This window comes from Miscanthus floridulus, chromosome 2, assembly GCF_019320115.1.
Source record: "Miscanthus floridulus cultivar M001 chromosome 2, ASM1932011v1, whole genome shotgun sequence".
NCBI classification, from domain to species: domain Eukaryota; kingdom Viridiplantae; phylum Streptophyta; class Magnoliopsida; order Poales; family Poaceae; genus Miscanthus; species Miscanthus floridulus.
In genome coordinates, this window is record NC_089581.1 from 111,770,937 (window position 1) to 111,796,595 (window position 25,659).

Sequence of the window (25,659 nt, forward strand, 5' to 3'; positions counted from 1 at the left end):
TCTCGGTAGTTGGCTTTGCGGGTATGGTGAAACCAAATATTTTTAGGGCAATCATTACAAGAGGTGGCGGCAGAGGTGCATTCTATGGTTGACTGTTATGCACTGCTATTTTGTAGTTGAACCTAGGGCTGTTGGGCCGCATCCTCCTGAGGAGGAGCGTGCGTTTCAACATGCTGATACTATGTTCAAGGCTGCAATTCTGAGCATGCTAGAAGACTCCATATTGGATGCATATGTGCCGCTATAGACTGGTAAAGAGACGTGGGATGCACTTGAGGCCAAATATGAAATTTCTGATACTGGCAGTGAGTTGTACGTCATGGAGCAGTTTCATGACTATAGAATGGTCGATGACCATTCTGTAGTAGAACAAGCTCATAAGACACTGGCAAAAGAGCCAAAATTTTGGTTGTGTATTGCCAGATAAGTTTGTGACATGTTGTATTATTGCAAAGCTGTCATATTCTTGGATAGATTTTGTTACTTCTCTGAAACATAAGAGATAGGAGTTTGGCATTGTCGATCTCATTGGCTTTTTAGATGTTGAAGAGAAGACAAGAGCAAAGGACGTTCGTGGCAAGAAAACTGTTGAGGAAAGTTCTAGTCCTCATGTGGTGTAGAAAAATCCTCAACACTCCCACAAGAAGAAATTCCAGAAAGAACTCAAATAAAAGAACACTACACCTTTTAAGAAGAAGAATAATAATAAGGAAAAGGAGAATTGTTTCACTTGTGGCAAGCCTGGGCATTATGCTAATGATTGCCCAGATGGCAAGTAGAAGCCCAAGAAGAAATCTGCAAACTTGATTGAGGCTAATGGAGGAACATCGTGGTATGGTAATTTATTACGTACAGTTCTTTTAGTTTTTCATTCACCTAATTAGTGGGTGGATACATGAGCTAATATTCATGTATGTGCTGATATTTTTTTGTTTTTTTTTTCTTATCAGGTCAGGTAGACTACCTCCTTGGTGATGGGGAATGGGGCGCCTGCCGCTGTATGTGGTGTTGGTACGGTCGATCTAAAACTTACTTCGGGAAAGACCGTGCAACTGAAGACCGTGCAGCATGTCCCCTTAATAAGGAAGAATTTGATTAGTGGTTCTCTGTAATGCCGTGATGGTTATAAACTTGTGTTTGAGTCGAATAAGTGTGTACTTTCTAAGTATGGAACTTTTGTTGGAAAAGGCTACGAGAGCAGAGGCTTGTTCCACTTGTCTTTAAATGATGCATGAGTTAATTCTGTGAACCATGTGAGCTAGATTAATGAGACAAATGTTTGGCTTTCATGCTTATGTCATATTAATTTTGGTTGTATGACTCGCTTAGCTGGTTTAAATTTAATCCTAAAATTTGATTTGGTCAAAGGTTATAAATGCTATGTATGCGTTGAATGGAAACAACCTCGCAAGCCTCACAAGGCTGCTGCGGCGAGAGACTTGGCACCAATAGAACTAATTTATTCCGATATGTGAGAAATGAAGGGCGAGTTGACCAAAGGTATTTTATAACGTTTATAGACGATTGCACTAGATTTTGCCATGTGTATTTATTAAAATCAAATGATAAAGCACTGCATTATTTTAAGATCTATAAAACTGAAGTAGAAAACCAACTAGAGAAGAATATCAAACGGTTGCGAACTAATCGCGGAGGAGAATATTTCTCAAATGTTTTTTCTGGGTTTTGTGCTGAGCATGGGATTATTCATGAGAGGACACCACCATACTCTCCGTAATCCAATGGGATTGCCAAGAGAAAGAACCGCACTCTAACCGAGTTGGTTAACGCCATGTTAGAGACAGCGGGACTATCTATGGAATGGTAGGGTGAGGCGATATTAACAACATGTCATGTCCTGAATAGAGTGGCCACTAAAAATAAAGAAATTACACCATTCGAGGAATGGAAGAAGAAGAGATTAAATCTCTCTTACCTACGAATGTGGGGTTGCTTGGAAAAGGTAAATGTGCTTATTAACAAAAAGCGAAAGCTTAGACAAAAATCGTTGATTGTATCTTTCTTGTTTATGCTATTCACAACGTGGGTTATAGATTTTTAATAATAAATTCTAGGATGCTTGATGTGAATGTTGATACTATCATAGAATCTATAGATGCTACATTTTTTGAGATTGAGTGTCCTATGAAGAATACACCTAGCACTTCTAGTCATAAATCTATTTTATTACCTGAGACACATGAACCGGTAATACATGCTGATGTTGAAACCCATGAAGAAAATCTAGAGGAGGATAATAATATAGTCACTCGAAAGAGTAAGAGAGAGAGGGTTGCAAAATCCTTTGATGAAGACTATATTATATACCTTGTGGATGACACTCCTAAAACCATAGAAGAGTCATATTTATCTCTTGATGCTGACTTATGGAAGGAAGCTGTTCACAGTGAGATGGACTCTATTATGTCTAATAGAACTTAGGATGTGGTTGATCGTCCTTACGGGTGCAAACCTATGGGATGTAAATGGGTATTCAAGAAAAAGCTTAGGCCTGATGGTACTATTGAGAAGTACAAGGTGAGGTTTGTAGCTAAGGGCTATACATAGAAAGAAGGTGAAGATTATTTCAATACTTATTCATCAGTTGTCCGTCTAACGACTATACGAGTGCTACTTTCCTTGGCTGTCTCACATGGTCTTCTCGTTCATCAGATGAGCGTTAAGACAACTTTCTTGAATGGAGAGCTTGAGTAAGAGATCTATATGGACCAGTCGGATGGATTTGTAGTAAAGGGTCAAGAGGGAAAGGTGTGTAAGTTATTGAAATTCTTGTATGGTCTAAAACAAGCACCTAAGCAGTGGCATGAAAAGTTCGATAGAAGTTTGACATCAGTCAGCTTTGTTGTGAACGAAGCTGATAAATGTGTTTATTATCGGTGTGTGATCTTATGCTTATATGTGGATGATATACTAATTTTTGAAAATAATGTTAATGTGATCAAGGAAGTGAAAGATTTTTTGTCTAGTAACATTGAAATGAAAGACTTGGGTGAGGCTAACGTTATTCTTAACATAAAGCTACTAAGAGAAGGAAATGGTGGGGTAACACTTATGCAATCCCATTATGTGGAAAAGGTGTTGAGTCGCTTTGGATATAGTGACTGCACGTCTGCTCCAACTCCTTATGACCCAAGTGTGTTGTTAAGGAAAAATTGAAGAATAGCACGAGATCAATTGAGATATTCTTAAATAATTAGCTCACTTATGTATTTAGCTAGTGCAACGAGGCCTGATATCTTGTTTGCTATGAGCAAACTTAGCCGGTTTGTTTTAAATCCGGAAGATAATCATTGGCGTGCTCTTGAGAGGGTATTGCGCTATCTAAAAGGGACTATGAGCTATGGCATACAATATACCGGGTATCCAAGGGTACTAGAGGGTTATTGTGATGTAAATTGGATATCTGATGCTGATGAGATTTACGCCATAAATGGATATGTGTTCTCACTTGTAGGTGGCGCTGTTTCATGGAAGTCTTGCAAGCAGACTGCCTTAACGAAGTCAACAATGGAAACAGAACTCACAGCATTAGATACCACCATAGTTGAAGCTGAGTGGCTTCATGAACTCCTTATGGATTTACCGGTGGTTGAAAAAACAATACCGGCTATATTCATGAACTATGATAATTAGACTGTGATAATCAAAGTGAACAGTTTTAGGGATAACATGAAGTCTACAAGGCATGTGAAGAGGCGGTTAAAATCTGTCAGAAAACTGAGAAACTCTAGAGTGATAGCATTGGACTATGTCCATACATCTAAGATTCTGGCGGATCAGTTTACAAAGGGACTGTCACACAATGTGATAGATGGTGCATCGAGGGAGATGGGCTTGATACCTACTTGAAGCCATTTCCATAGTGGTAACCTATCCTATGTGATAAGAGATCCCGTGAAGTAGGATGACGAAACAAGCTAGTGGTTGACTGATGGAGAAACCCCTTACAATAAAGTCCAAATCGTTATGAGATGCACTGTTTCTTCTATGCTATATGGTTGGTTGGTTAATTTCTTAATGTGGTCCGAGTGGCTTATTTAAGCGGAGATGTTGTCCTAGAAGGAACATACCTATGTGAGTTCGACTGCTAGTCACAGTCTATGAGATGTGGGTAATTTCTAGATACTCATGAAAGGCATCGAAGTATGACTTATATGATTTAAAACAGAGGGGATGCTTGTAGCAGACTAGTATCATGAAAGAACTTTGGTGAAACTCATTTTGCACAAAACTATCAATTCAAGGCATAGTCCATTGTTCAGTTGTAAATGAGTAGAACTTCTATTCTAGACGGATGTTCAACTTAACAGTATCAGTTGAAACTCTAGTATATCAAAGAAATATGGTTTTGAGACCATCTTACTACGAACCCTAAAGTTTGGTGGGATTGTTGGATATATTATGGGCTTAGCCCATATAATATTTAATAAATCAAATAAACTCTATGGGTTGTATTAATTAATGCGTGATCTAAGATTTAATATCATATGGGATTTTGACTTGACGTTGACTCAGTTTATATGGTTGGACATTGTCTATCTATATTAAGAAGTTGAGAAAAGGATATTGATGTGCCACACGCACGCGCACCGCCGCCGCCGTGCGGCCATGGGCGTGGGCATGGGTGTGGCGTGGCGAACGGACGGAACGGGTTTTGCCAATCAAATCATATAATTAGGGGAGTTACTTTCTTTTTCGTGTTAGTGGCGGCCTCATGGTGGAAGTTTCCCCTGTTACTCTCGTCTTCATCCTTCTGCGCTCGCACGTCTTCTCCGTCCTCTGATCTCCTCCTGCGCCCGTTCACTTCCCTGTCTGCGAGTTTATAATCTCGGCTGCTCCGTCGGTCATCTTCTTCGCTTCTAAGACAATAACATATTCAGCTGCCCCAAAGCTTCTCCGTCCCAGTACTTGCGCGCACGAGTTCTGGGAGAGTAGGTCTCCGAAACGCCTGTCGTCTATGAGTTCGCCTGCTCGGGTGGAAGGCGACAATCACGTTTTTGGGGAGTGTCGCTGGTGGCACGACTACTCGCTACTAGGGAACTCCATCTCCAGTGATCGACACTGCTACTCGTCTGCACTACGTCGAGCGGGACGACTACACCGACAGGCATAGAGAAAATTCCTCCATTGCCATTGAAAACTATAACCATCCCTTCGTTGCCATTTAAAATTACATGTTCCCTTCATTGCCATCAGTTTTAGATTTTCCATTCCCTCGTTGCCATTGCTGTTACAGAGCAGTCATGGCGTGACTGCTCCCATACCCGACGTCTCCGACGTCCCAGCCCCCTCGCGAGTCAGCAAGCCACCGTACGCCAGCGGCCCCACTGGCCCAAGCCGCGGCCACACTTGTGCCCGAACCCTGGACCGCCACACTCCTGGCCGAGCACGCGGGCGGGCGACCGTGTCGAGCCAGCCGCGCTGCCGTCGGGCGAGCACGAGGAAGAGAACGTCGGCGGGCAGGCACCTCCTGGAGCCACTCGCCAGCGCGACGGCCAGGAACCCCGCCGCCCGGTGCTCTGTCCGTTATCCTGAGCCCGCGACGCCATCGAGCCTCGTCGTGCCTCTGCCTCGATGCCGCCGCGACATCGTGGGCCACGCTGACACGTGCGCGCCGAGGAGGAGATCCAGCGGATGGGCCGCCTCAACAACTCGGTGCTCGAGGAGCGGGTGAAGAGCCTCTATGTCGAGGCGCAGGTGTGGCGCGACCTGGCGCAGTCCAGCGAGGCCGCGGCCAACGCGCTCCGCGGCGAGCTGCAGCAGGCGCTCGATGCCCAGCAGGCGAACTCGCAGGCGCCGCTGGCGCTGGCACCGGCAGCATCGACGACGACGAGTTGTGCTGCTGCGGGGAGAACGACGTCGCCGCCGGAGCCGGAGCCAGAGCAGCAGGCGCGGGGGGCGCGGGGAGGAGGCCGGGACATCGTCGCTGCCGGCGTATGGGAGGACGTGCGCGGTGCGCGGTGTGCGGCGAGGGCGTAGCCAAGGTGCTGCACTGCTGCTGCTGCCGCTGTCGTGCCGCCACCTGTGCCAATCTCGTAGGCGAGGCCGCTGAAGACGGAGCAGCGGTTGCCGCCGGTGAGCCAGAAGAGGAAAAGGGCGTCACTGGCACGCACCCTGTTTCGAGGTGGAAAGGGAGGTCCCCGTTGAAGCCAGGCAAGCTGGTGACCACGCGCCCGGCGGAGGAGCTGGAGGCGAAGGCGACCACTAGGAAGCAGAGGAGGAAGAGACAGCGGGAGTAGCGAATGACGACGGACGCAGTAAGCAGGCAGCGAAGGACCGGGGTCACGAAATGCCGTTGGCGGACATTGCGAGCAGGGCGCGGGCCAGCGCGGCACCCGGTGTGATTAACGAAACGACGGCGACGCGTCGAGCAGGACACAGGCCGGGGCGGCGAAAAGCGGACATGGCGAGCAGGGGAGAACGCGAGCTCCACTCCACCGACGCGAGCTATGTCGCAGCCTCGCGGGCGTGCGCGAGCTCCGCTGCTGCCTTGCCGGCACGGGTGGTCTCCGTCGCGGCCACGCTGGGCGGGCGCAGGCTCTGCTGCGGCCTCACGGGCACGCGTGGGCTCCGCCACGGCCACGCAGGGCGGGGCGCGGGCTCCGCTGCGGCCTCGCGGGCACGCAAGCGCGGGCACAGGCTCCACCGCGGCCTCGCGGGCGCGCGCGGTCTCTGTTGTGGCCTTGCGAGTGTGGGCGCGGGAGGCATGGCTTGTTCGGCTGCATTCTCTTGAACAGCGCGCGCGTCGCCGTCGTGTCCCCGTCGCGGGCGTACATGTCCAGCGGCGCGGTGGGGTGGAGACGGAGTGTGCGATGCGGAGGAGGCCGCAGCATCACGGAGAGGAGCGCCAGCGCCGCGGTCGGGTTGGGCGTGCAGCCGAGGAGCGCCCCGGTGAGATCCAGGCGGCCGAACGCGGCATTTGCGGGCGCTCATCCAATCTAGACGGCCGGCAGGGCACTAGGCACTGGGCGCCGCCACAGACAGAGACAATGAGCTGGGGAGAGAAGAAAGGGAGACTCGCGCTCGTGTTGCCGAAAATCCCTGCAGCCAGCGAACCCGCATGGTCTCCGCTCCATGGCCTGCATGGAGCATGGGAGCGAAGTCACGCCGTTACTCATGTGTAACAGCAGTGGCAACGAGGGAACGAAAAATCTAAAACCGATAGCAACGAAGGGAATATGTAATTTTGAATGGTAATGAAGGGATTGTTATAGTTTTCAATGGCAATGAAGGAATTTTCTCCAGGCACTATGTATTCGAATGCATCCGGCTCTGCCGTTGCGTATGTTAGTGTTAATTCAATCTTTCCCGTTAGGTTTTTGGCTTCAATCTCATTTCTTAGTATGTTCTACATATTAGCCACAATAAGATTACACAAGCACATACACGATGGCACGAACCTTTTGATTATTGTTATTTTCTGAATTAAATTATTACTAAAATTACCTAAAATTCTAACACCAAGAAGAAACAATTAATTAATATATAATGTAACCTAAACGACAACAAAAGAATTATATAAATCATTACAATTCTAGCCACCTAATTTGCTCTTGTCACCTGCTGGTTCAACTTGGTAGAAGTGTAAGGATGAGTAGGGTATGGACGAGCCTGTTCGGAATTGTTTGCTTGTTCGTTGATGGTTTATGAAAAAGTACTTGCTGACTGGTTTGTGTGACAGAAAAATAATGTTTCTAGCGGAAACACGGTTTATGTGAACGGTGCGCGTGTGAGAGGGCTGGCCAGCACCAGCCAGCCAGCTGCTCCAGCCGATCAGGCCGTTTGTGTTTGTTTTTTTAATTATTTTTTGAAAGAAAAAAAAAAACTGAATCAAGCACTTGTCCATGACACAATGCAGCATCACACGCATTCACATCTGCACATTGCATTGCCGGCTGTGCCCTGAGCTAGCGCCGATGCGGCGATGCTGCGCGTCGTGCAAAGATAAGATGCCGCCGGTGCTGGAGATCTGGATCAAGGATGCCACGCCCACGCGCAGCAATAACTCGAGCCGGCACGCAGCAACGCGGGACAGCTAATGACGTTTGAAAAGGACGGACCGGCAGCGATGGGATGGCTTTGGCTGCACGCGGCTTGTCAATCGCTGCGGCCAGCGGCCTACGGGCTCTCTTCCCCTCTCCGTCTGTTCCATTCTGCTTGACTGCAGCTGACCGGCGCTTTGCTGCCTTGGTTACGCATCGAATTGGCAAACGCTGTGAAAGGCTATCGGTCGCGACATAGCTGTGTTTAGTTTTCAAAAAGTTTTTCAAAAAGTGTTAGAGTAGCCATTATATCGAATTATATCGAATCTAGCGATACGTGCATGGAGTATTAAATATAGACGAAAAAAATAATTGCACAGTTTGGTTGGAAATCACGAGACGAACGTTTTGAGCCTAATTAGTCCATAATTGAACACTAATTGCCAAATACAAGTGAAAGTGCTACAACAGCCAAATTTCTAAATTTCGCGAACTAAACACAGCCTTAGGATGATAGGATAAGAAAAGAAATGGTTAGCAGGCTAGCAGCAGCACTAGGCAATAGCTAGGAGCTTGACTTTACAGAAGGCCACGATCGTAATGCATGCAAGTCAAAACTGTTAGGGGTGATTGGTTTAGGCCGCTAAATTTTAGTTGTTTGCTAAATTTTAGTTGTTTCCAAATGGTTTAGTCCCATTTACGGGGGGCTGGCCGGTGGCTGGCTGGCCAGCCCCCTCACGAATCATTGTTCAGGTAAACAGTGATTTCAGTCAGAACAATATTTTTTCTCACAATAATTAGCTGGAACAGTATTTTGATTTATTTTTCAGTTCTGTCGAACAGCTCCACGAGCTGTTTGGTTCCTATACAGTAACCCAACACAAACGTAAAGGCTAGCTAGTTCACATCTGTTCCCGCCGGTAACATTTGCAGTTCAATTCTATTTACGTTTGTGTTTCCATTTCTACAACCAAACAGCTTCTTAGTCACTCTAGAGTTGCTAGAGAGGACTAAAATCATTTTAATCTTATTTAGTTATAGTGTTTAAATAAAAAGTGACTAAATAAGATTAAATAGGACTAGATTTAGGAGCACCAAAACCCCGCTTACCAGTAGTAGAGGGTAAAGGACGTGCCGGGTGGGCGGTGGGTGATTTGATTTTAAGTAGCCGCGTGCTTTACCACTTTACCGGCAACCAATCATATCAGTAACTAACATGTGGAATCTGTGCTGAGCCACTCCACGCAAAAGCAGCAGCCGGTGTTAAGTGAAATGCAGGCTTCGGTTCCGGACAGGTTTTTAGATTTACCGCGCGCGGGAAGACCACCGCCTCTAATCGGCCTGTTCGGCCGGAGCTGCTGGTTCGTGAATTATTACTGCTGACTGGTTTTGTGTAAGAGAAAAATATTGTTTTGATTGGTTGATTATGTGAACAGTGCCCGCGTGAGAGGGCTGACCAGCACCAGCCAGCCAGCCGCTCGAGCCGAACAGGCTAAATACTATCGGCACCCAAAGGGTTTAACGCCTATTTTTTATCTTCTTCAACAAGACTTAGAAAAGAACCCTTTCTACAAATAGGTCTCTAAGAGAGAGGATATTCAGATTTAGGTTGTGCTTCTCCTAGCACCTAAAATGGGTCTCCTATATAGATACTCCTACCGTTTCTATAAAATTTGTGATTCTGCATTCTAAGGTGGAGGGAGGCCTAAATCAACTTCTATAAAAAGAACTATTTTAAAATTTATACTAAATTTACAAAGCGGTGGGAGCAAAGACTTTGCTTTCTTAGATTGTATAAAGCAGTGATGAAGCATCAATATAATAAAATTCTAAAAAAAAGAGAGAATTCGAAATCGTAACTTTACTTTTGAAACAACAAATATAAAGCAATAAATAAAGAGCAGCCGGGTTAATAAAACTAAGAAAATTGACTCAGAAATAAATTTTTGGGTATTGGATTATCAAGCCAAGTTTGTTGATTTAAAGTGAACTAATACTCCCTACATCCACAAAAGGATGCAATATTTTTTAGGAGTTAAACCATTCAAAGTTTGGCTAAAGTTATCTAAAAAAAGTACTAACATTTATGTTACAAAGATAAATACTATAAAATTAATTATTAGGTATGGTAGCACTAGTGTACACGCGTTTCGCTTCAGCACAGCAATGCTGAATGCTCAAACCAATCACCCAGTCAGAAAAAAAAAATTGCACAGAAGAGGAAAAAAACAGGGGAGCTCAGCTCCGCTCAGGCTCGGGAAATGGTGTTTATACATTACAATATACTTTTCGATTAATCACCGACCGATCGGAAAGAAGAAGATGATGATATAAATTATAAAGCAAGAGTGGGCGGGAGAGCGTACCTTGTACGCCTGCCTCCTCCATTTTCCCACACGGCTTAGTTTGTTTTTTTGCTTGCCGGCCGGCTTGCAATTAGGGTCACGCATCATGGACATGCCAGCCAGCCTCACAGACCCAAACACTCGCACATGACGCCGGACCTAAAAGCGCGCCCACAATGCATGCAACGACTCTCACTCCAAGGACCATGATCATGCATGATACAACTGCAACGACACGATGACCAGACACAACGACTAGCCGTTCCGTTTCGCCGTACGTACTTGGTAGTAGTAGTAGACCGACCCAGCCAGCCAGCTCCAGCTCCACTCCAATGGCGGGCTGGGCAGGGCTATCCAATCGATCAGCTACTGGTACTGGACGAAGGAGCGGTAGAAGGTGTTGGGCCTCCAGTTGGCCGGGATGACGTTGTTGGCGACAAGCGTCTTGCCGGACTCGTTGCGGATGCGGATGGAGAAGGGCGCCCGCATGCGGTGGTTGGTGTCCATGCGCCAGATGGAGCCCCAGGACTCGCGCATCGGCGTCCACCGCCCCGTGGGTGGGCCGTGCGCCGTCTTGGACTCCATCAGGTCCACCTGCACCACGTCGCCGTCGCCGTCCTCGTACTCCACAAGCACCGCGAAGTAGACGGGGTTGGAGTACTCCTCCACGTGGAAACCGATCTTCAGCCCAGGGAACTCGCACGGCACCCTGCAAATTTACGTTCATTTTAACTTTAGCAGCAGCAGAAGTAGTAGGCCATCTTGTTAACCAAATGTCCTCTGATCTGTGTTGCTCAGCCTAATCCTACTGCAGGCGTAAGGAATCCCTCCCTCCTCTACAGTTTTTGGCATGGACCCAACCAACACTGCTGCTGCAGCTGGTGGCAATGGCAGACATACAGAGAAAGCGAAAGGAAAAGGAAATGGGCTGACGGTGGTCGGTCACCGGCGGTGGCGTGTTGCAACAGTACAGTGCACGCGGGCACATACGTTGGGCTGCAAAGGGGGTGCGCCCCACTGGTAGCCAAAGAAGAGCATCTAGGGGGCGCTGTGCCGCCGCGCAATAAAAGTGGCCTTTGGCAGCTGCGCCACTTTGCCGCACATGCGGTGTCCGGCGAGCGGCAGTAGTAATGGGAGCGAGCGGTTGGTGGATTCACGACGCCTCCCACCTCCGCTCTCACCAAACTTTTCACTTGCCGCGCGGGCTACGAAATTAAGCAGCAGGTATGGAGGGAAACTACTGCTACCAGTAACAATTCGACAGCTACACTTCTACTTCCAGTGGCAGCACAGCAGAAGAGAACAGAACAACACACAAAACAAATCAAGAGTCTTTGACACCGACCTGGTGAACTCGATGTCGATGATGCCGGAGTGGCGGAGCTTGTCGTTGAGGCCGGGCTTGGCCATGGCGCCGAACGCCGTGCCGCTGAGGTCGAAGTGGTACTTGGACACCGGGTAGTAGTTCATGTCGGTGATGATCACCGTCTCCGCCTTGCCGGAGCAGGATTTGTCCTTGGTGCACCGAATCTGCGTGATCCGCGGCAAAGCGTCAGGTACGTTCAGCTACTACCATACTACTACTACTACGACGAGATCAAATGCACAGTGAATGGTGGCACTGTCACGGAGATCGAGTGATGCACGCGGGCCCCACCTGCAGCCAGCTGCTGGGCTGCTCCGAGGACCCGGCCTGGACTGTACGGGTACCGTCCTACTTTAACAGTTACTACTCCTGCTGGTCTGTTAGGGCATGTTGTGTACAGGACCTACTAAAATTTCTTTCATATCGAAGTTGACGTAGTATTAAATATAGACTAATTACAAAATTAATTATATAATTTACGAGATGAATCTTTAAGTCTAATTAGTTCATGATTTAACATCGTGGTGCTACAATAAACATGTGCTAATGATGAATTAATTAGGTTTAAAAAATTCGTCTCGTAGTCTCTGTTATTGTAATTAGTTCTGTAATTAATCTATATTTAATATTCCTTATTACTATCTAAACATTCGATATGACATGAATTTTAGGAGCGTCTTTAGAAACTTTTTTTTTTAGGAAAACTTTTTTATTCGCTGTTTTTTCTTTTATCCTAAAACACCCTTTAAATTTTTTAGTGGCGCTCTTAACATTTACTGCTAGTAGTAGAATTGTTTCCGCTAAAGAAAACATACAGTACTCCTCAAATATGCTTCGGATAGATAGAGGTGTCGGTAAAAAAAATTGTTTTTACCTTGTAGCAGGAGCCGCAGCCCTTGCCGTCCTTGAACAATGGCTGGTTGCCGCAGGACCCCATGGACATGAAGGGGTAGTGGTTGGTGTGCTTGAAGCCGCACGCGCCACCTAGCCAAGGTACGTACGTTTCGTGAGCCACATTGCCACCACAAGGCACCAAGACAACCGAAGCACGCGGGCCTTGAGGCCTGAGGGAGGGGAAGACAGAGCGGAGAGGCAAAGAAGATCTCGGGAGGAATGCCGATAATGCGCACCGTTGTCGTCGGGGCCGGCGCCGTTGGGCTGGCCGTACCAGGTGGCCCGGGCCTTCTGCCAGGGGCCCCAGTACACGGCGGCGTCGCTGGTGTTGAAGTTCTCCGCCGTGCCGGCGTCCGTGGCGTCGACCTGGGCCTCGCGGCAGTGGCCTCCTCCGGCGAGCAGGGCCAGGAGCACGAGCGCCGCGGCGGCGGCGGGGAGGGAGGAAGGGGAGCCCATGCCTGCGCCTCCTTCCTTCGCCCTTTCCCCCCTTTTCAGCCTCCTCTAGCTACAAGCAGTGGGCAGCGTCGGTGACTGTGGGTGAGTGGGAGCAGTGGTGGGTGGTGGTGGCCGTGGTGCCGTGTGGGCCTATTTATAAGCCCGATGGCCAGATGGGCACTCCGGTACGCTGGCTAACGAGCTCTGCGTGTGTACGCAGCGTAGCAGAGGAGCGAGGGAGAACGTGCCATGTTGGGGCGCACATGGGCCTGGGCTGAGCAGCCGTCCACCCCTTGCTCAGCTCACTCTACTGGTACTACTACTACTCACTCGTCTTCGTCTTGCCACGGCAGCTAGCGCGTATTAAAAGCAGGCAGATGAAGGTTGGGGCCGGCCGGCCCTAGGCCTTGTTTAGATTGAGAAAAATTTCAACCCGATGAATAGTAGCACTTTCGTCTTATTTGGTAAATATTGTCCAATCGTGGACCAACTAAGTTCAAAAGATTCATCTCGTGATTTCCAACTAAACTGTGCAATTAGTTTTTTTTTTTACCTACATTTAATGCTCCATGCAAGTGGCTAAAAATTGATGTGATGGAGAGAGAGTGAAAAAACTTGGAATTTTGGGGTAATCTAAACAAGGCCCTAGTTCGGTGGATGGTTGGACCGACGGATCGGCTCGCTAGCTTGCTCCTCGCTGCCATGCCAATGCCATGCCGCGGCTGAGCTCACCTCACTGGTAAGGGTGGGCGGGAGCAGAGCAGAGACCAGACGACCAGAGCGGAACAGGGCAAAAGGCTCGCGCTCCCACCTCGGCCCCGGAGCCTCTCCCAAGAAAGGTGACTTGTTTGGGGTGTCGGCATGTGCCAGCGCCCAGCGCTTCCCCACGGGAAAGCCTCAGGGCCTCCACCTGGCGCGCCTTGCTGCCTGCCGCGTCTACTTGGAAAACTTGTTGGAAACAGATTCCGGGTGATGGTGTTCGTCCTCGTTTGTTCGTTTATCACCGTCGTCGTCGTGGTTCGGCCGGTTCTCGCGAGCGACTTCAGAGTTCAGACTTCCTCCCCCCGGAGATGGATTGGATGGATGCGTGCTGGTGTAGTACCTTCAGCTGCTTGTGGTGGACTTGTGGTTCGGACCTTTTTCCCGTTAGAGCTTGGTCGCGTGCATGTGATGTGGGAGAAAGGGTCAAAATGCAGCTGCTGGGGCACGGTGTTCCCACTTGACTGAGAGGACTTTGTCATGCCCGTTGGCACACAACAGGGCTACATGGTCTGTGCTCGTGCCAACCAGGGTTCAAAATTTCGGCGAAATTTCGGCCGAATTTCACGAAATTCGGTAATTTCGGTGGTGACCGAAAGAAAACTCCGAAATTTTTTAATACACTAATACATGTGCTATATAACTCTAATCTTATATTTTTCTATTGTTTATATTGCATATTCTTCTATTTAATAGATATGTAGTCATAAATCATACTAATATTTGTTTAGATCCAATTTTTTTAGAAAAAACATACTTCATATGCTAATCTCTAAAAAAAATTCGGCGAAATTTCGGCCGAATTTCGCGAAATTCGGTAATTTCGGTGGTGGCCGAAATTTTGGCGATACCGAAATTAAAAACCTTGGTGCCAACCAACTTCTACAAACTACTACAGTGTTAATATTAATCTTCAGGAACATGAATTGCCTGCATTCTGTGAAGAGTATAATCTAGCAGTAGTACTCGCATTACTTGGGCATCCATAGGCCCGTTCGACTGGTTCGAAACAGTGTTTTTCTCTCATAATTATTCAGCCAGAACAGTGTTTTTCAGTCAGTTTCGGCTAAAATTCTGCCCACCGAGGGCCTCTGGAGATGCTTCCCGTAAGCACACGTTTAGGCGAAGGTTACTTGCTGTTACGCGTTGGGGCGCATCTAGCCTAGTTCGTTCCCTAACTAACCCGCTCGTGTTCAGACATAACAGCTAGCCTCTCGCGTCAGTGCTCGCCGCCTCAACACACCTTTCACAACGTGCTGTGCTGGGCTGCGCTGGGCTTTGCATTGCTCTCCAGTTCATCGGCCTGTTCGCTGGTTGGTTTCTGGGCTGGTTTGAGCTGGCTGGTGGTGCTAGTTTATTGTGAGAGGAAAATACTGTTGGCTGGCTGGTTTGGACTGACTGAAACCAACGAGCGAACAGACTGATCTTTAGCGCAATAATTCGCAAACCCTCACTAATCCTGCCCAAATTCGATGTGACAGATCGGTCGATAGGCGAAAGGAGAACCGGGGTCAGTGCCATGCGCCCAAGAGCAGACCACATCCCACCCCACGCCGCCTTTTTGACTCCATTTGTCCTTCGTCTCCATGTCACCCCACATGCCCGTAAGGCCGTAACAGAAGGGAAGCGATGTCTTTTGACCCACCCCATCGCCAGAAATTCATTTGGCTGGCAAACGGTATTAAGCAGACAATTTATTGTCCCGGACGACGAACTAGCTGAGCATCATGCATGCAGGATGCCGTGATGAGCTAAGAGATTGGAACCTCTAACGTTGGCCTGGAATGGAATGGCTATTAAAAAGAATGCAACTCTACATAGATAAATCAAGCTATCATAATTTAACTAAATTGTTAAAAAAACAGTATCAACTTTTATATATTGACATATATATAATTACAGTAAATCTAATGATACCTATGTAGTATGATAAATATAAGTATCATCTTATATACTCCTTGCTTTTGTTATTTACATGTCATATTAGGTTGTTCTAAGTCAAACATTTATATCTTTAAAGGTCGATTTTAAAAAATTATATAGTACATAGCATAAGATCCATGTTTTCAGTCACTATCAATACTATACAAATGATTTTGCGAGACATTGCCTAGCCATTAACGGAGGCGACGGGCAAAGCAGGGTGCCGCCTCCGTTAATGGTCAGTGCGGCTCCAGGAAAATTGCTCGCCTCCGAAATCATCGGTTAAGATGACCGCTTCCGTATCGATTTCGGAGGCGAGCAACTTAAGACATTCGCCTCCTTAAATCGATTACGGGATCTACAACTTTATAGTTAAAACTTTTTTGAATTGAAACTGTTTAGGATCCTAAAATATTATTGTAAGTTCATAGATTTTGAAATTTGAAATTTAAAATTATTAAGCAATGTTAGATATTGACATGTTCTATATGAAAGTAATAGTTATCAATACGATCTATAACTTTGTAGTTGATTTTTTTGTTTGAAGTCGTTTAGTATCCTGAATATGTGTTCTAAGTTTATAAATTTTAAAATTCAAAATTTAGAATTCCTAAACGATCTCAAATATTCACATAGATAATACCAAAGTTGTAGTGGCTGCCCTGAGCTACATGTTTTCTGTTGACAAGTTTTTTTTAAGTCGTTTAGAGTCTTAAATATTTGTTTTAAATTTAAATATTTTCATATTCAAATTTTTAATTTTTTAAACAGCCTCAGGCGGAGATACATTTTATACCAAAGTTATAGTACTTAATAAGATTTAAAACTTTATAGTCAAAAGATTTTTTATTTAAGTTCATTTAGTAACCAAAGTATCTAATATAAGATTACCAAATATTGATATAAAAAGATAACGCATTATATATAATTAGAAATGAGTGTGTGGTGTAGTGGTAGAGAGGTGTTGTTGCTAAGTAGTAGGTCACAAATTTGATTCTCCAAAGTTGTAAGTTTTTGGTTTTTTTGGGATTTCTGGAGAACATTAACGGAGGCAGGCATGTTAAGATGCCCACCTTGATCAATGGGATTAATGGAGGCGGACGCGTTAGGATGCCCGCCTCTAATGTGGTTAACGGGGGCGGGCAAAGCTCACGTCTCTGTGAAGCCGCATTAACGCAAGCCTTTTGGCGGCCGCCTCCGTTAACCCAAAACACCCGCCTGTGAAAAAATTCATATAACATTGTATGAAAATACTTTCATAAATATATCATTTATAGGTTATAAACATATAGGATTTTTCGAATGAATGGTTAAAGATAGTAATGTTTGACTTAGAGCAAGTATAATAAGGTGTTGTAAGCTAGCTAAATGCTGAGGTGGAGGAGAGGGAAGAGGAGAAGCGGGTTATAAGGTTAAAGCCGGCTTGGGCACAAAAACTAAGAAACTTTATGAGAGAGATAAGTAGGTCATGTATTAATAGTGAAGAGCTAACTACTGTATATGTGGGCTGAGAGAAGGCTGTAAAGAATTTTATAGTTAGCAAGTCGGTTATATTATTAGCCTCGCTCTTAGGACAAACATAGTACGAGACGTAGAAAAGAACTGAGGGAGTAATTTGGTCAAACTCTATATAGTTTGACTTAATTAGTCTAGAATTGCTACCTTTCTAGTAGAACGTACCTATACCTATACTACGTAGCGCGACTTGTGGCCACGGTCTTACGGAATTAAGGGGCGCCGAGCCTACCCTCTGAAACTGGACCGGCCTCCTGGGTCGCTAGCTGCAGGCAGGCACGCACCCCCATCTGACGGGTCCTGTTCGCTGGCTCGTAAACAATCGTAAATTTTCAGTTGGAAATAGTGTTTTTTTCTCACACCAAATCAGCTGACAGTAAATAATCCACGATACGATACGGCCTCCCGAACAGGCTGTCAAGGACACGCACACGCCGGGGAACGAGATCTCATCAGGTCGACCACCAGAGTCAGCAGCTGCTGGCTTAGCATTTCACCGGCAACACGATGATCATCCGCCGGCCCACACACATCGATCACGGAATCGCTTGCAACCTTGCATGCTTGGCTCGTGAGCACGTGTGTCGATCGATCGGTTAGGTCACTTTTTGTGGCTTCTTTTTCGGGAACGATCGATCGATATGCATGATCGGAGAGTGGGTGACCGTAGTGCGTGCAGGTGAGCTATGGTGGTACGGCCAACTGATCGAGCAGATCACACGCACCTAAACCAGCTTCATTGCAACTCCCGGGAGCACCGGAGCAGCAATTATGCATGCTCACACTGCTCTATCGCCACTGGCTGGCTAGAGATGAGACACCAGTCACCTCGCCAGCTACCTAGTTGGCGCCGCTTTGGGTGCTTGCTTGGATTGGATCCAACGTTCGTCCATGCGTATATGCGTGATCCCGTCGCCGGCGGTTGAGCGTAAGTCTACACGTACGGTTACGGAGTACGTCGCGGCGCTCCCACCAGTATATCGAGGTATCGACCGACGGATGGAGCCACCTTTGCGTACTCCTATTTGGTTCAGATCTGAGTACCAACCTTCAGATGGACGTACGCAGGAGTTGCAAGGAATAATTGGGCCGGGTTTGGTCTCTGGTGGTGTAGCTCGCGTCGCATGCGATGCGAGGACGAGGACTCCTGCCGGTCGGCGGCGGCAATCATGCAAATGCAACACGCAAGGCGAGCGGCCGTGTCGCGCGAATCATGCCACGGCCTGTGGGCGGTGGCCTGTGGCTACCATGCATCCAGGAACAGCATCGATTCCGGTACTAAAATACTCACCTCTCACAGCTAGCGCAAGTTGTGCACCCCCGGCAATGGTGCGCGGTGGCACGCACGTCGTACATCACTTGTACGTACACCGCCAGTCTCCTGACTCCTGCATTGGTGGTGGCTGTCAGTACTTGCTGCGGAATTATGCAACTGATCTCCATCATCCTCATCCATGGCGTGCCTCGCTTGCTTAGCTACATGCCTCCGTCGTATCACTGCCGCAACAAGGCATGGCCAGCAGCAACCTACGCACGCAATGACTGGCTACAGGATGGCTTGCAGCTGTGGTTAGACCACTGTTACAGCAGCAGCAGCATCTGGGCTTCAATTCTCTGGCATGGCAGCTCTGAAGTTCTCTACTACGCGGACATGCATGATGATTGCGACGGCTGTGGAGAGAAAGGAAAGGAGAGGGGCACATGGCGATGGATGGGGGAGATACGCGCACCGGGCACCGCCTGATGAGTCCAGTTCATCCGCGAAAGCGGTGTTTTAACATGGCAGGGGGGCAGATGATGATGCGTGTGACGGCCAAACGACAATTCACATGCCGTCGCTCGATCGACGCCGACGGATCCATCTGCTAGCCATGGCCCGGTTTGTCAACCTGACGTATAGGGTTCCTGGTGATGATCGATCAGCCAGCCAGTTTTCTACGGTACGGTTAACAGTGTCCGCAAGTGCTCTATTCCACCTTATCAGTCTCTTTCGACTTTCGGTAAAGAGGTTGGCAGCAGCTAGCAGGTACTCAAGGTACACAAAGGTAGTGACAACTACAAATTAGCACAGGTCGCGTCGCGGGCTAGCTTGTGCGCAGTCCCGGTGCACTGTACTACAGGCTACTACAGTCTGACATTTTTTTAAATAATATTCATTAATGATTAATAGCAAATGTATCATTTGTTTCAAAAGAATTATAGATATGGGCCCTGTTCGGCTTACCCCATATTTGGCTTGTTCGGCTTCTTTTTTCAACCGGAACAGTATTTCTCTCTCACAACAATTCAGCCGGAACAGTATTTTTCCGTCAGTTTCACCAAGTTTCAGACCAGCGAACGGGGCCAAGTATCTTGTCGGTGCCTGGAAGGCCTATAGAGGGCTTGTTGTCGAGTGGCGGGCCGACAAGGTCCTATCGGCATTCTAGCGGCCCATAGGCCTTCCCACGTGGGTGGATACGGCAGCCCCCTGGGCCCTATGTGTCCGATATGGGTATCGACTCCCCGATAGCCGATAGGGTCCTATCGGTCATCCGTTGACAGACAAGCCCTAAAATATCTATTGGGCCATCTTCTTCCGGGCTCTCTCTCTCTCTCTCTCTCTCTCTCTCTGCCTTATGCTCTCTCTCATCTCATCGCCTTGGCCCGCCGCCAACACGCCAAACCGTGGCACGGACGGCCTCCCCTCGCCGTCGGCTACCGGATCCAGCGGAGGGCGTGCCACCGCCGACCCCACCCTGCCCACGCGGGCCCCCATCGCCTCGCACTCCCTCGACGACAACTCAGGCTACGGTGCCGGTAAGGGTGTTTTTTTTAAAAAAAAAGATCTCTAATGGTTTTAGATTATATTCTAGGTATAGTTTAGCTAGTATATTTTTTATTGTTAGTGTTGGACTTAGATTTAGTTAGTTTAGTTAGATTTGCTTACGGTTAGATTACCTAGTCTATTTAGTTTTTAGTTTTAGTTATTTTTAGGGTTAGATTAGTTAAGTTAGGGTTAGGATAGGTAGTTTTTAGTGTTAGTTTTAGATTAGGTCTAGATTAGTTACTCCTCCCTCCATCTCAAATTACAAGTCATTACAACTTGTTTGGAGAGTTAAAGCATATCAAATTTGATCAAATTTATATAATAAAATAATAACATCTATGATATCAACTAAGTATCATTAGATTCTTCATTATTTATATTTTCAAAGTATTCCTATTTGATGTCATAAATCTTTGTAATCCTCTCTATAATTTTAGTCAAACTTAAGATGCTTCGACTCTCCTAGTAAGTTGGAATGACTTATAATTTGAAATAGAGGAAGTAGTTTTCTGTTAGTTTGTATTGGTGTTAGGGTATTTTCAGTTGTAATCTATTATGTTTCATGTAAGTATATTTTAGATTAATGTGTATATCTTGTTTGTAAAAGTTATTTTATTTACTTTTGGACATGTTCTTAGGGTTAGTTATGTTAGCAGTTAGTTTTGGTTTATTTTTGTTTAGTTAGAGTAAGAACGCATGATACTTCATTTTAGTTGCTCTAATAACCGACACGATACTTTGCACGATGCGACCAGGAATGTCGTCATATTTAGTGCCTTTTGGAATACACAATGGAATGGTGAAATCAGAATACACTATAGCCTTTCATCTTTTCAATAGTACACCCTATGTCCCAAAATATAAGGAGCCGAATGATATTTTAAGATTTAAAAACTTCATAATATTTCATCCACAATTGGTGTCAACTTCGTAATATTTGAAACAAAGTTGGTCTAGAAATATTAAAAGTTAGTATTACTAGTTTAATTGTAACTATATCTAGGAATCTCCTTTGCTAATTATTAGAGGCTCCAACTAAAGCTCGCACTAATCCTCATAAGGCACGGTTGTAGTGTCGAGATGGCAGACTAGCAGGGGTGAATAGTCCTTTCTAAATTTAATCGTGCTGGCTAACCGAAACAAATACGGAATTAAAACTATCGGTCTAGCCAAAACTACACCCCTCTATCTAAGTTCACAAGCACCTTATAAAGATCCTAATTAGGCAATAAAGGTACCGGGCTAGATAGAGCTCACCTAACCAATTCTAGGAGCAATGTCACATAAACCTATGCCGCTAGTACTTCAAGCACGGGGAGCTCCTACACAACTAGTATGCAAAAGCACAAAGCCTAAGCTCATTAGCAATGCTCAATAACAAGGCAACTAATGTCAAATTAGAGAGCGTAAATTATTTAGCTACACAAACTAAGCAATGTGACTAACAATGTTACTCAAACTAAATTAGTCACACAAGGGAGCTACTTCTATGCTACACAAGCAAGAAGGTAACTAGCAAGCTACACAAGCTAACTAATTACAAGAGCAACTACACAAGCACAATGTATGAAAAGTAAATACAAGCTTGTGTATGGGGATCACAAACCAATGGGAAGATGATAACACAGTGATTTTTATCTCAAGGTTCACATGCTTGCCAACACTCTATTCCCTGTTGTGTCGACCGTTCACTTAGTGGTTCGGCGGCTAATTGGCACCACACCAAGCCCACATGTTGGGCGTCGCAAGAATCCCATGGACCAAGTGAGGGCATCTCAATGACACGCTCAACTAGAGTTGCTCTTCGTGGCTTCCATGGGGCGAGCACAACACCCCTCACAATCACTTCTCCGGAGCACCGCACAATCTTCTTTGCGTGCTTCGACGGAGACCACCACCAAACCCTCTAGAAGGTGGCAACCTGAAAGGATCTAAACAATGCCTAGAGAGGGGTGAATAGGCATATCTAAATTTTTTTGCGTAATCTCAAAGTCAAATATCAGTGACAGTCGGAAGTCCCGATAGTTTGGGCCAGAACTTCCGGCACCCGAAAGTTCCAACGCAAACAACCAGAAGTTCTGGCACCTACGAGAATTGAACTACAAGTGCTAAAACAAACTTTGAGTGAAAGATATCTTACAACCCCACTCCCTAGTGGTAAGGTGAAGTGTTGGGGGTTGCTTATTTCATGCCGGAAGGTCACCACTTCGTAGATCGAGTCCAAACCCTAAGAGGAGAGTTGGGGAGGAAGACAAACCAACAAGAACAAATATGATAGCACAAATCACAACAATAACAAGCACGCGGGACACAAGAATTTATCCCGAGGTTTGGCAACCCCACAAAGGAGCTCCTACGTCCTCGTTGTTGAGGTGACCACAAAGGTTGGAGTCTCTTCCACCTCCTTGCCTCGCTCAAAGCAACCACAAAGGTTATTTGACACTTGGGCACCAACATACTTGACTACAATCTTGCCATCATTGCCCCAACAACACATATAGTCACTAGCATAGCACCATAGAAGTGGTGCTTGTGGCCTTGAGTCCTCAAATTATTTCGTCTTGATTGTCTTGTTACTTGTAGATTGAATCTTGGGAATGTAGACCTTGTTGTTGGCCTTGCATATAAGCTGATCAAGAGCAACGGCCTTGTTAAACTTCACACAATCCACGCCATTGATCATGTTCATTTCATTGGCCTTTCCATCATACCTATTGTAACCAATGCCTTCCTTGATTGATGGATGCCTTAATGACTTGTATATAGTCTTGTTGGATTTCTCTTGACACTTGCACACATTCTTCAAGATTATCTTCAACCTATGAATATCCTTGTCTTTCTTCTCTAGCTCAACAAGGTTAGTTATATATGCATTTATATCAACTTTATAGCATCTTTTATAACCATTACTAGTGGAGACATTAGAGTCTTCGGTTGCCTTAGGAGAAGTTGAAGTGCTAGCCCAAAGAGTACTATAGTTGAGCTCATGATTTCGGTATTTTTCTTCCAAGCTTGTGAGGCTTTCTTGAGCTATACTCTTCTCATTCTTGAGGCTAGCTACTAGATCATTAACCAAGGAATGTTCCTTAGTTAATTTCCCAATTGAGTCATTGGCTAAAGATAATTCAACGGTTAACTTTTCAACCTTCATCTTTTCTTTGGCGATAGATGCTTCAAGTGCAAGGTTCTCGTCTCTCTCTTGAGTGATTATGTCTCCTTGCATCTCCAAGCATCTATCCCTCTTCTCTAATTTCTTCGTTAGTGTTTTTTTTATTTTAGTGTAGGCCTTTTTACCAAATTTCTTTATCATGGTTGCTTCAAGCTCTTCTATGTTCTCATCATAACTATCATACTCATCACTAGAGGGATCGGATGAGACATGTACCTTCTCCCCCTTAGCCATGAGGCAAGTTGGAGTGTAGTAGTCATTGTCGAGGAGGTTGGCGAAGAGCTTCGGCGGTGAAGATAGGTTGGGGAAGAGTTTTAGTGGTGAAGTTGAGTCGGGGAAGATCATGGTCGGTGACGAAGAGTGGTGGATGGCGATGTTTGCGGTTCCCTTTTTCTCATCAACACTGGAGTCACTATCATTTGACTCCCGCTCTTCACCAAGATGAGCTTCACCTCTCCTCTTGCCTTTATTCTTCTTGTCTTCATCCTTGTCGTGCTTGTGCTTCTTCTTCTCATTAGGACAATCGGCTATGAAGTGACTGGTTTGACCACAATCATAGCAAAACCTCTTCTTGTTCTTTCTCTTCCCATCACCGTAAGTCTTCCGGTTGCTCTTCTTCATAATGAACTTTCTAAAGTTTCTAATGATGAGTGCAACTTCTTCATTGAACTCTTCTTCTTCACTTGAGGAATTATCCTTCACTTTCTTCTTCTTCTCTTGACTAGAAGATTTGCCTTCATGAGCTTGAGTTGCTTTTAGGGCTGCACTTTTGTTGTATCCCATTGCGTTAGGATTTTGATTGTGAGCATTTATTGCATCTTCATCTAAACACTCATGATGCTTGAGCTTTGAAAGAACTTCTTGGGGTGTCATCTCATCATAACCGGGCCTTCCCATGATCACGAACGCTAGCATGTTATTCTTGGCTTTATAGGTTCTCAACATCTTTCTAGCAACTTTGTTATTATCCCATTCGGTGCTTGCAAGAGCTCTTATGTGGTTGACCAATGCCATAAGCCTATCAAACATGGATTGTGTTGTTTCATTTTGCAAGAACACAAATCTTTCCAATTCACCATGAAGTAACTCAATGTTGCCTTTTCTCACACTCTTATCTTCTTCAAATCACACTTTCAAAGTATCCCAAATTTGCTTTGCACTTTTCATTCTATTTACCTTTCTAAACTCATCCGGACTTAGACTTGACATAAGCAATGCTACAGCTTATGCATTTTGATGGAGATTATGCACTTCTTCTGGAGTTATCTCTCTACCTTCATCGGTAGGAATTATCACACCAACATCCACAACTTCCCAAAATCTTACAACAATGAGATGTATCTTCATCTTGTAGGACCAATCGGTGTATCTCGTTCCATCAAAGTGAGGTGGCTTGCCAATATTGATGAAAGGAGTACGTAGAGGTGAACCTTTGATGAGTTGTCCATAGTCAAAATTCATGTTTGAATATATTCCCTTTCCATGAGCATGCTCACCGGCTCCAATATCACTAGCGACATCTTTGCTTGCTTCATTCTTGCCACTTGTTGCATCATTCTTGCCACTTATTGCATAATCAACCTTCTTGCTCAATTCTTCCTTCATCTTGCTCATCTCATCTTGCATCTTTTCCATTTCATCTTGGAAGAACTTGACTTAAGCAGCCATCAACTCTTCAACTATCTTTTTGGCCATCTCGGCGGTATCGGCTTGCATCTTGTCGGACTCCAACATTGTTTCTTCTCACGTGGTGAAGCGCTAAAAGAAGACCTTGCTCCAATACTAATTGAAAGGATCTAAACAATGCCTAGAGGAGGGGTGAATAGGCGTATCTAAAAATTTCTACATAATCTCAAAGTCAAATGTCAGTGACAGCCAGAAGTCCCAATAGTTTGGGCTGGAACTTCCGGCACCCGGAAGTTCCGATGCAAACAGCCAGGACTTCCGACACCTACGAGAATTGCACTACAAGTGATAAAATGAACTTTGAGTGAAAGATATCTTACAACCCCACTCCCTAGTGGTAAGGTGAAGTGTTGGGGTTGCATATTTCACGCCAGAAGGTCACCACTTCGTAGATCGAGTCCAAACCCTAAGAGGAGAGTTAGGGAGGAAGACAAACCAATAAGAACAAATATGATAGCACTAATTACAACAACAACAAGCACGCGAGACACAAGAATTTATCCTGAGGTTTGGCAACCCTACAAAGGAGCTCCTATAGCCTCGTTGAGGTGACCACAAAGGTCGGAGACTCTTCCACCTCCTTGTCTCTCTCAAAGCAACCACAAAGGTTACTTGAGCTTTCCACTAAAAAATCAAGGGTAATACAAAGTTTCCAAGACTCTTCCACAATATGGAAGCTCTTGGGCGATGCCTAACCAGCTAGGGTTTTCAGAACCCAAGAGTAATAGACGCAAATCCAACCGGCTTGACGAAGAAAT

At 45.9% G+C, this 25,659-nt stretch overlaps 1 protein-coding gene across 1 annotated transcript; it reads right to left on the reverse strand.

Annotated features, from left to right (window-relative positions):
• Nucleotides 1-10,563: 10,563 nt before the first annotated feature.
• Nucleotides 10,564-13,173, reverse strand: LOC136527889 (expansin-B4-like). Its single transcript, XM_066520748.1, has 4 exons — nt 12,845-13,173; nt 12,589-12,698; nt 11,694-11,878; nt 10,564-11,057 (listed from the first exon to the last, which is right to left on the reverse strand). The coding sequence occupies exons 1-4, from the start codon at nt 13,062-13,064 to the stop codon at nt 10,715-10,717; spliced, it is 858 nt and encodes a 285-aa protein (XP_066376845.1). The 5' UTR covers nt 13,065-13,173; the 3' UTR covers nt 10,564-10,714.
• Nucleotides 13,174-25,659: the final 12,486 nt, after the last annotated feature.

Excerpts from the sequence above, each read along its gene's own strand:
- LOC136527889 (XM_066520748.1), bottom strand. The coding sequence starts at position 13,064 with ATGGGCTCCCCTTCCTCCCTCCCCGCCGCCGCCGCGGCGCTCGTGCTC. Across the intron at positions 11,879-12,588 it reads GCTGCGGCTCCTGCTACAAG|ATTCGGTGCACCAAGGACAA; the intron begins GTAAAAACAATT and ends CGGATCACGCAG. Across the intron at positions 11,058-11,693 it reads ATCGACATCGAGTTCACCAG|GGTGCCGTGCGAGTTCCCTG; the intron begins GTCGGTGTCAAA and ends GTAAATTTGCAG.